Genomic DNA, 11789 nt, shown 5'->3' with positions numbered 1-11789 from the left:
CCATAACTTGCTCATTTTTCTACCGATTTTCAAACGGTTTGGTTTGTTATAAACGTCAGAGATGTAGTTATGACACTGCATACATACACTGCATACATATGAAAAATTATAACATACATTTTCAAGCATTCGGAATTATAGCCACGTTAATAACGTTTGTAAGAAACCAAACCGTTTGTAAATCCGTCAGGATTTCAGCGAGATAAGAGGATTTGTGTGCGTGCTGATCATTCACCTTAATGCACAGAGCACTGTCACAAGATGGCCGAACGATGATGCCGGAAGTGACTGCGCCATAAGACATCTAGCCTTTATATATGATATCTATGGTTTAGAACGTCATGAGCTATCCAGTCATTATATAGATCAGTGGGAGTCACACAGTTTTCCACGTCTGTCGCCATGGTTACTATGGCTGTACGAGCGGAAACCGAGGGTAACGCGGATATGACGCCATTGACTGGCGACTCCCTCACACCTGGGCGCAACTGAGTTCCCACGGAACTTCAGCGCGAGACTACAGCTAGCAGTCTAAAACACTATTTTACGTGAATTTAAACAATGGCTAAGTTGCTAAACGCATCTTGTTGTCATGTAAGGGTCCTGTTCATGTTGGACAGACATTTTAATTGCATTTTGTGTCTGTTAACAGGCACAAAGACACCCTTTATGTATATGCCCCCATAACTGCCGTTATAGCTGAGTGGGAGCTCTGGGCATTAGCTGTAGTAGCTCCGTGTTGCAAGCACCGATCCGGTTCGTTTTTTTTCTATAGGCAGTACTCACAAAGGTCTAACGATCAAGATTAACTTAAAAATTGCCCGGAGTTCTCCTTTAAAGATGTATAATTGCAGAGCTCTGTAATTGAATTAAAGAGCTCTGTAATTGCATTCTTACTAGTAACAACTGAATTAGAGAGCTCTCTAATTGGAATTGTTACTAGTAATAATTCAATTGTAGAGCTCCGTAATTAAAAATGAATGGAAGTCAATGGAGACATATGACTAGTAAAAAATCATTTGTTGAGCTCTCTAATTGGAATTTTTATTAATAAGAATTGAATTAGAGAGCTCTGTAAATGTAATTCTTACTAGTAATAACTGAATTAGAGAGCTCTCTAATTGTAATTGCTACTAGTAAGAATTTAATTGTAGAGCTCTCTAATTGAATTCTTACTGGTAAAAATGCAATTACGATGAGTAACGCTGGAACAATTTAAGCTAAATCGGCTTGCCATGCTAAACAAAATATATAACACTGGCCTAGTGGTTTTTGGATGTTTTACTGCAAAAATCTTACATAGTTCACCTTTAATAAATACTGAAGTAAAATATTCAAGATATAGCCTACAGCGCTCACTTAGTATTTATTTTTTGCTGCTTTTTTAGAAAACATGACAAAAATACTAGTTTTTTTTTAGTTTTAAGGTTTGCAGCAGACATGGGCGCTGCAATATGTAATGATTAAGCAGTGAAACGTATGAATATACACATAACTTTAATGCAATCATAATTCTCACATTTGACCTCTGACATTTTCTGTACAAACAATAAAAAAAAACTTTTTGGGGAGATTCACACATTCACATCAATGAACATCATGACATTACCGGTCCATATATGGGATAAAGATGACAAAAATGTGGTTGGTTATGAATTTACACTGCCCTTCCACATGCTTCTGCAATGAACGAATGCAGTTCGGAAAGGCAACATATTCTTTCTGTTTACTGTTTTACTGTAGCTGCATGTCAAGGTTAAACTAGTATCTTCAACAACAAAAAAAACCTGTTCATTTAGCAGCCAATCACAAATCAAACATCTAATGAAGTGCAGATAGGGAGGAAAAGGGTGGCAAAAAAGGAAAGAAAGAAATATGGTTGAGGATTCTCACTCAGTTTGGTATGGAAGGCCATTTCTGCCACATAAGAAAAGAATAATGCTTTGGCAAATCGATTGCGACATAAAAAAGATATAATTATAAAATGAGTTGAAATTACAAGATACTAAGGCATTATTATGAGATAAAAAGTCAAAATTAGAATAATTATGACAAAAATTCAAATTGTCGTCATAATGACGTGTCAATTTTCTTTATGAGTTTCGTCTTATAATTGACTTTTTATCTCATAATTAGGATTTTTGTCGTAATTTTGACTTTTCATCTCGTAAATGATGTCATGATTCCGACTCAATTTCAACTTAGTATGTCAATTTTGGCATAATTGACTTTTTATGTCATAATTCTGACTGTCTCTGTAATCATTTCAACTTTTCATTTCAGAAATATGACTTAGTCTGTCATAATGTCATAATTTCAACTTCTAATGGCATGATTTACCAAAGCATGTCTTTTTTTTCCGTTTGTGGCAGAAATGGCCTTCCATAGTTTGGTAATATACATCACACAGTGATCATAATAACAGGCACATTCTATTCATAGTTACAACGCTGCATCAAAGCAGAAACCTTCCTGCACCTCAACCGTTCTGGAGCAATAAGCCGAGACACACGAGCGGTTGCAGCGTGACATCTAAACCCCCCCCCCCCAAAAAAATAAAAAATAAAGAAGTGGGCTTTGTATGTCCCTTAGGAAACCTGCGGCCCTGAAGTTTAAACGACATCTTACTATGAGCATTATGTCACTTTTGAATGGTCACGGAAGAAAAACGTTTAAAACCATGTTCCTCACAGAGATATTCCAGTCTCTTGATGTGTCGTCACAGATATGCGACAGACGGCGAAGCTGCTGAATACACCAAGAGCACAGGTAATGAGCGTTTCACTGGAAACTGTCATCATAATGTCACTATCATAATGTCACACTGAAGATTTCTTGAACGCTCATTTCAAATGAAGAAGCAGGGAAAGAGAGGAACAGATTAAAGGGGTAGTTCTCACTAAAAATAGAAATTCTGTCCTCAGTTACTCGCAGTTTTTATCCTCAGTGGAACACAAAAGAAGACGTTTTGACAGATGTTCACGCTGCTCTTTTCTATACAATGAAAGCCAACGGTGACCTTCAAATAAGCACCATAAAAGTATCATAAGTGGTCCAATGAACTTTATGTGACAAACAGACTCAAATTTAAGTCATTGTTTGCTGAAATTCTTGCTTGACAGCCATAGTCACCATCACTTTCAGCAGCTTGAACCAGAGTTATTATCATTCAAAATAAAACCATAAACACATTTTAATTGCTTGAAATTATATGATTAAAGGCAGAATTTGGACATGAGGGAGAGTAAATGGTGACTGAATTCTCATTTTTAGATAAACTATCCCTTTAAATGTATGGAGAAGAAAAACAAGCCATCGTGTCTGAATGCATAACAGACTGGACAAACACTTCACAGAAGGGTTACTACAAAGGGGCCGAGACAAAAGGGCGAGCGAGAGCACAAGCGTCACTGCTTGGAACCTTCTTCCTGTTCTTCTTCCTCCTCCTCCTCCTCCTCCTCCTCCTCTTCCTCATCAAAAGACACGGCTCCAGAGGTATCAGAGATGCTTCGGCAGTGTCTGTACCAGCGGATGACTTCCTGAAAGACGTTGTCCTCCCCTTCCTCCACATCTCTTCCATCCTCCTCCTCGGGTGAGAGGCCAGACTCGGAGTAGGAGGTGGAGTAGTAGCAGGAGTCTCCCTTGCTCCACAAAGGCCTGCGGTCTGCTTTGTGAACCGCACACGTCGCCCTGTCGCCCTCCCCTTCTGAAAGCAGGAGTTCTCGGGCATGTGGTGGCACTTCTTCTGAGATGAGCAGGTCGTCGGTGTCTGTTTGGGCGTAGCAGGGTCCCTGCACACTCCGCTCGGTGTCCGACTGACTGAGCGGGATTTCGGCGACGTCTGTCTCAGCCCGATTTGGCACTGGGCAGCTTTGATTGGATAATACAGCGTCTGAGGGAGGAGCAAAGTGTGAGAATTCCCTATAGAGACAGGTCGGAGAGGACAGAAGTGGAAAAGAAGACGGACACGGACAGAAAGAAGACATGAAGGACAATAGACGAGAAAGAGCAGACGAGAAATAGACGAGAAAGAGATGAATGAAAAGACCAGACTTATGTTCCAAAAAAAAGACATGCACTGTGATATCTAAGGAAACGCAAATATACAAAGTTTGCAAACTGTATCTGGACACTTTTTGGCGCGTCACTGCATAACATACAAAATACCAAACCAAGTGGCATATGAAAATACAAAATAGAGATTTTCTCATTACTAACTTCACTTTTCTGAGACACGTTTTCAATTATTTTAACTGTTATGGATTTTTTTTCTTTTTTCGTGGAATTATGAAGTATGAAGTCAACTTTGTGTAGTTCATTATTTTACATGTTACACATAGTTTGACAACCAGAAATTGTCCAAGACTTTTCGCCTTAATTTCGAACAATATATTTAAGGCTTCATATTTTGAAACTCAACAACTTCCTTTTGTTTAATGTTTAATTGAAAAGTGTGCTTGAGCTTTTTACCTTTCACATATACACTACTGAGCAAAATTTGGGGTTGTTCATTTGTTTTATGTTTTTGAAGGAAGTCTCTCATGCTCAGCAAGACTGCATTTATTTGTTCATTTATTGTAAATAATCTTGCAATTTAAAATATAAATATATATATATATATATATTAAATATATTATATACATACTATAAATATATTTTAAAATGTAATTTATTCCTGTCTTCAGTCTTCAGTGTCAAAAAATTTTTTTTTTGAATGTTACAGTATGAACATTCGCTTTGATATTTTGCTAGCAAACAAACAAATTTGCACATTTGTTCGTAGATTTTTATTTGTGGCTAGGGCCACTTTGAGGGTGACGCTCACCTGAGTTCAGAGTTGTGATTGGCTGGTCATATAGAGGAGGATCTTCTTCATATGACTCTTCGTCCATCTCCTCCTCATCTACAGAGGTCCAGGCGCGGAGCTTCGCCTCTGCAATGGCAAACTGCTCAGCCACACCTAAAGAAAAGAAGAAGAATCGTATCGAATGACACTGGACGTTACAAAAAGGCGCTAATTAAACAGACGACAGTGCAACAAAATCTCTTTTGACACAGCGGTGACGTATTTTGACGAAGTTTTCTGGTGAGGCTTTATGTTCTTATTAAACAACCTCTGCTGCTGAGACTCGAGTTTTGCTGTGCTAAATGCAAGTTAAATGCCATCCTATCTCAGCAGCTCAGGAAACTGATGACAGCCAAACATGTAGCAGAGTGTAAAAGCTGCGGGGAAAAGTAAAGTAAAAGGAGGAGAGCTAGAAGACAGGAATGAAGTAAACTGACATGCAGGATCAGCAGCAGGTGTAACTGTGTGACTGTGTAATCTAATTTAACACCATCTGCTGAGTCTAAAAGCCTTTAGCTGGCACATGATGGAGGGGCCAAAGTTGACTGACACCTGATCAAATTCCTGCTGCATTAAATATATTCATGTTATAATAATTATAATAATAAACACTTTAATAAAATAAAATAAAATATACTATTATAAAATAAAACAATTGTCTGTTTTATGCTTACTATATATATATATATATTTGCACTTATTAATTTTATAATTGTTAATATTAATTATGAATATATAATATATATAATAATTGCATTAATAATATCAATCACACACATATACATATTATATATATATATATATATATATATATATATATACACACACATGCACTGTTCACAGACTTTTATTATACAATTAATAAAACTATTTTATTTACCAAACTTTTAAAATTATGGAAAAGAATGTAGAATATTATGTTGTAGTCATTATTACAATTATTGCAATAATTACATTAATTAATAATAATAATAAAAATAATAACATTAACTGTTTGTCATAATTAATAATGTAGACTTAGATTATATATATATATATATATATGCAGTTTTTTAATACAATATAATATTCTACAATCTCTTCCATAATTTTAGAAGTTTGGTAAATCAAATAGTTTTATTTATATTATAACTATTTTCAAAATCTTTTATAATTAAGCAAAAGAATGTATTATACTATAATATTTGTAATCGTTATTATTATTATGAGTGCAGTTTTTGACCTCACATTAGCAGATTTTTATTATTAATTTATTTTAATTTGAGTAATAAAGATCACGTCCAAAATTCAGCTTTGCATCACAGGAATAAATTACATTTTAAAATATATTAAAATAGAATTGTAATAATATTTCTGTTAATACATTTCTGTGTAATAAACTGTTAATAAATTATTAATACATAATTATTCATGATTAATACATTTCTAATAACTTTTAATAGAAATTTCTGAATCTTTTATAATTATGGAAAAGAATGTATAATATTATTATATTTGTAATTGTTGTTATTATTATGAATGTAGTTTTTGAGCAGGTAATTATTGTTATCAATGATAATAATAAAACCGTGCAACCTTAAAAAATGGTAGCAGTGCCTAAATATACGGTTTACCTTATACATTCATGCAAATGTGAAAATACTGATGTTGAGTCATAAATTTAACATCCACATTATTTGGCAACAGCCCATGTATAAACACCCAGGCAGCGATATATTTGTACATTTAGGGTTATCAAATAAAAACCACTTCATCAGCAGTAAAACACGCACCTGCTGCAAACCGGGCCTCCTGTTCGCCCTCGCTGAGGTGGGAGTAGGAGTTAAAGTGGGACTGCAGTGTGGCAGATGGAGGGTCTAAGGGCCTAGACCAGCCCTTCCACTCAATCAGATGAGCCACCCGACCCTGAGCCATGGCCGTGGGTTTGGTCACGTGATCCTTCACCACCTGTGAGATGCCTGGTAGGGAAGACACAGGGGATTGGTGGTAAAGACTGATTAACTCAGTGTTACTAACATGCATAATGGCTTATGAAGAATGAAGCTACAGGTATTTAAATCCTTACCATTAAATGATGATCTGGCCAGAGCTGCAATTTCCTGGATGCTAAGAGCTTTTCTTGACTTGGGGAGCATATCAATAGGGTCATCAACCTGAGAAAAGCAAGTTCAAAGACAAAATGGAAGAAGCCATTAAAATGTTTTAGTCATGTTTGAAGGATCATGTGACACTGATATATGTTATTTTACAGTCTATTTAAAAACAATCAATACAGTGGTGGGTGAATAAACAAACTCACTACATTGCATACAGTATATATATCCGGCTACAAATGTCAAACACACAATTACTTTCCAAGTGTCCCCTGTAACTTGATAAAATACCCACGGGGTACAGCATGTGCACCCCTGGTTGGGAATTATTGTCAACATAGCAAATACCCCCATAACCGATTGGTTCCAATACCTCCACCAATTGGTTCTCTTACCCTTTGACATCTCCTGACACGTTTCTCTCGCTGTATGAATGGACGCATTAAGAAGGCTACGTTTTCCAGTCAAGACACGAATACCAAACTGCAAGAGCTCCACATGAATGTGAAGGCTCTAAAGTCAGCGCCGACTCAAGCTCCGCCTCAGAAACAGATGCCTAATCCACAATTAACCCTTTGACAATTCACTTGCACTCATTCAAGCTGAAGCATATGTTAGGTGCGTGGGCTGTTCAAATGGTTCTGTGAGAGATCCGCCACACTGTGGCATTACTAATGTAAGCAGCTGATGGCTCAGGCATATTTGCCCGATCAAGCCTCTTTTGTGGCTTGCTAATTTGCAAACAACAGCATTCGCTGCCATGTCAGATAATATTAGCCTGCAGCCCTCAAGATGATAAAAAAAAAAATCTGGCCACAGCTGGGGGCTTGTGACCTCTGGCATTTGACTTTAATGGTTTACATGATGGAAATCTGAATTGACAAGTGACATCTATTGGTTTAAAAAGAGAACTGATGTGTCTGATGAGAGATGAGGCGGCTATTTGTAGTCCTTGTACTGCAAACCTTTCAGCAACACAGATCCAGTTTCCATTTTCAAATAATCAGGTGAGGTAAAGGATTCGCAAACCACCAACACAAAAGTAGGCCACTGTGTCACACAGCATTTAAGCTATGTCCAACCTAAAATGAAGCACACAGGTGGTTCTGAGTCTAGGACGAAGGTAGATATGATTAAGACAGATTGTCCGCTAAAGCCCATAAGAAAAGCTGCCACTGAAGAAGATTTGCAGAGGCACCAACTGCCTGCCATGTTTCAGTGCCGTATGTGGGTCAAATATCTCTGCGTGATTTGGGGTTAGCAGTCACAGCAGAGAGAGACAGAAACGGGCCACGGATATCATAATGAGGTCAATTAAGCTTAAACCACAAGATCTGGGCTCATTTTACTTCATTACACTGGTATCTGCTAATACCATGGTACTTTGATATGGTAATGATTCAGTACCATGATGGTACTGAGTAACACTCACCATGCTCATCATGTCATTCAGCCTTGCAAGAAGAGCTGCAGGACAATTACAAATAAAATATCCAGACACAATTTCAGAATGTTTGCATGGCATTTTACCATGGTACCTTGTCCAAAAAGTGTAGTATTACCACAAAACATACAAAAAAAGAAGAACCAAACATGGTATTACCATGACACTGTCCAGAAACATAGTATTAGAATGGTACATACCTAAAAAACATGGTGTTACAATAGTACATGTCCTACAAAAATAACATGGTATTACCATGGCACTACATCCTGAAACACAGTTTTAGCATGATACATGCCCAAAAACATGGTAAGCAGGGCTGCCAGAGCCAACTCACGCAATTGGCACTGTTCTCACGCTTTCACGCCACACATCTATTCTCCCATTTTCTCACGCAGTGAAAAACATTGCGGAGCAAAGAGGACACGGATAACACGCTGACAGGCAAGACAGCTCAGGGTGCTTTTGATATGAAACACAGTCTCAGCTTTTACGTTTTGTAAGTTTTATTACGAAATTCAAATGATAAATTAAGCGTAGTGTCAGTTCTGGCAGGTCACGTTAGTCAAGCTCGCATCAGCTGACTCTCAGCTAATCCACGTCTACCTATAGGAATACGACGCCTATCACTGTATTCATATATGAGCTCCTTCAGTATTATCAGCACTGTTTCTCAGGAGCTAATTACCCTCCTCCATCCCCCAGCTCCTCCTCTCGTCAGTCAGTATGGCGTTCTGATTCCCCTTGAATCAGAATAAATTCTCAAATTGTTGTACTTTAAAATCTTGATTAATGATATCTGCAATACATTCATGTTGGTTCTGTTCTGTTTACCCTAAGAGGGGTTATTAATGCTCTCCCTGCTCTTATCCATGCTAGGCTGCATGGATGCGCATGTAGTTCTTGCCCAGAACAGAACCATACCACCAATCCAAACTGTATGCTAATTGTCAATCGAATTTGACGATAGTGGTCCTGACAGAAATACAGTTTTAGTAATACAAATTTAAATACAGCTCTTTAATGTGGCGTGAACGATTGCTGTAGCGCCTCAGTTCAAGCGAAGCAGGAGTGAACTGATCATCTCTTCCTCTTTATTAGTTATTATAGCACGAAATAAACATGACTGAACATCCGAGGGTGTTCATGTTGAACATGTAAAAAAAAAAAAAAAGCCTATATATATATATAAAAAACAAGTTCATTATATTTTTACTCTTATTTAAAGAGTTATTGTTAGCTATAATGTAATTATAAAAACAGTATGTATGCAATTGTATACAAATCAGTTGTTAATTTTCACCTTTAATAACAGGGTTCCCTGTATAGTTTACAAGATTTGTTGTTTTTTCTTGAGAAAAAATGAACAGGTAGCCTACTATATATCCATGTACAAGTCCTAATGAATCGATATGTAATCCCAATCTCATGCATAATTATTCCCCAGCGGGAACTCAAAAGTTGGAAGCCCTGTGGTAAGAATAATACATGGTTCTACTTTCAAAAACGAAAGCAATAATACATGGTATAGAACTCTATCCTAATATTATTAAGAATGCTTATTCGTTTTGTCAGTTACGTTATGCCAGTTTACCATGATGCTGTCCAAAAACCTATCATAGCCTATCATACCAAGGTCCATGTCCAATACAAAAAACACGACATGGCACAATGTCTAGAAACATAGTAGGCTATTAGTATGGTACATGCCCAAAAAATACGACATTAGTACATTTCCTAAAAATATACCTTAAAGTATGGTAGGCTACTTCTTTCATAAAAGAAAACAATACCATGATACCTGTCCAAAACAAACAAAAAACATGGTATATTTTGGTAGCCTACTGTTATAATTATAATTATATTAAAATCAATACCATAATAATTAGTCTGAATTGGCATAGGACATACAATAAGGACATACAATAAGCAGGAAAAAAAAAAAATAACACCGATATTGTCATGGAGGGAACGAGCTCATGCAATGAGATTTGTTAAATCTAAAAATGAGCTGCACAGCATCTCGAGCGAGCAGTAGCCTGTCTGTAAATGAAATAAATATGTTGCCTAAACATAATTAGCCTTGTAAGGTCAAATGTATAACAGCAATTGCAACAGAAATGTAGTTGCAGTGAAGGAGAACGCATAAAATGGGCCACCTGAGCTCAATTCATGGAAAGCAACACAATGCAGTTAACGCAATATAATAAGGGCCGGTCGTTATAGCAACAGGTAACCCGTGAACCATCTGTCCCTGAGCATCATTAATTCCCATTGACCATGCACAACACGCAGGCACAGCTCTGTGAAATGTGCCGCTGTATCCGATTTATTGTGATTTGGTTGGTTCGATTTGATTTTTTTCCTCAATATGTTTCCCCTCCCCAAACTGTTACATTCGGCATAATACATAACTGGCATCATTCTATACAAATGCAGTGATCTGAAATTACCATCTGTGTCTATGAAGCCCGTGCACGACAATTATGACACAAATAACGTGTTCGTTATTTTGCGGAAAATTAAACGCTTTAAGGTGATGGATCAGGCCCTAATAAATAAATCCCATCACAGAAGTGAGGGAGACACGGCAGGACACAAGACCCGAAGTCCATCAGCGGCCGGAGAATTGACTGACTGATTGACGAGCAGATCATTTTCATAAACAACAGTAAAGCAACAGAACTCAACGCGTTTGTTTCCTGGCAACAGGCGAGCAGTGATATTATTCACGCATTGTACGTGACGGCCTATTGCGATCTCAGCAATACCAGCGCAACAACACATGCAGTGCAGTTACCAAAACCATAAACATTGATGGTGCGAGCGAGAATCGATGAGCATTTGACTTGGAATCCACACGTACCTTTAGATTTAGTTGGGGTAAAGCTGTCAAAAGCATTGCACATGGATACAGCATTAGCGTTGGGTCTGAAGAGAAGAATCGCGGAGCCGTCTACGGCAGTGAATAATAGACACCACCTTTTCTTGAGCATCAGAGACAGGGGCAAAAATGAGTGCTGCTGTTAACCCACGAAACACATCGTCCCCAGCACACTGAGTCTCTCAGACAGCGTCATCCCACCTGTAATGCGGCTCTCTTAAAGACACAGTCTCTTTCACACGTACAGAGCCTGAGCGATGAGTGCAATATGGCAAGCCGTTTTAACATTTATTCCCAGTAGCGGCACCTGACTGTAAATTTAGGAAGGGCAGAATCTTGGTCTTAGTGCTAGTTTATGATACATTTTTCTAAGCTTTATATTCTAATAGTTGAGAACACATGCAGAACACTTTTGGCAGAGGTTACGTTGTTCAGCCTGAGGGTGGCGCGCTAATGTGGATTGACAGGCTTTAAGTACACATGACATGACATGACACAAGCTGACACAAGCATAGGCCCTGT

The 11789-nt window shown here is 37.7% G+C and overlaps 1 protein-coding gene across 2 annotated transcripts; it reads right to left on the bottom strand.

Moving 5' to 3' along the window:
- Positions 1-1481: 1481 nt before the first annotated feature.
- fam131aa (family with sequence similarity 131 member Aa) lies at positions 1482-11484 on the bottom strand. Of its 2 annotated transcripts, none has more exons than XM_084412114.1 (5): positions 11250-11484; positions 6912-6999; positions 6619-6804; positions 4826-4960; positions 1482-3892 (listed from the first exon to the last, which is right to left on the bottom strand). In XM_084412114.1, exons 1-5 carry the CDS (start codon positions 11301-11303, stop codon positions 3408-3410), a joined length of 948 nt encoding a protein of 315 aa, XP_084268240.1. In that variant the 5' UTR covers positions 11304-11484; the 3' UTR covers positions 1482-3407. The 2 variants fall into 2 exon arrangements, with proteins under 2 accessions (XP_084268240.1, XP_084268241.1); XM_084412115.1 differs by having other exon boundaries at positions 1488-3892; positions 6619-6839; positions 11250-11267.
- Between the last annotated feature and the right edge of the window lie 305 nt (positions 11485-11789).

This window comes from Rutilus rutilus, assembly GCF_951802725.1.
Source record: "Rutilus rutilus genome assembly, chromosome: 6".
Lineage (NCBI taxonomy): Eukaryota > Metazoa > Chordata > Actinopteri > Cypriniformes > Leuciscidae > Rutilus > Rutilus rutilus.
The sequence above is the reverse complement of the archived record's forward strand: the minus strand, read 5'-3'. Positions and strand labels throughout refer to the sequence as shown.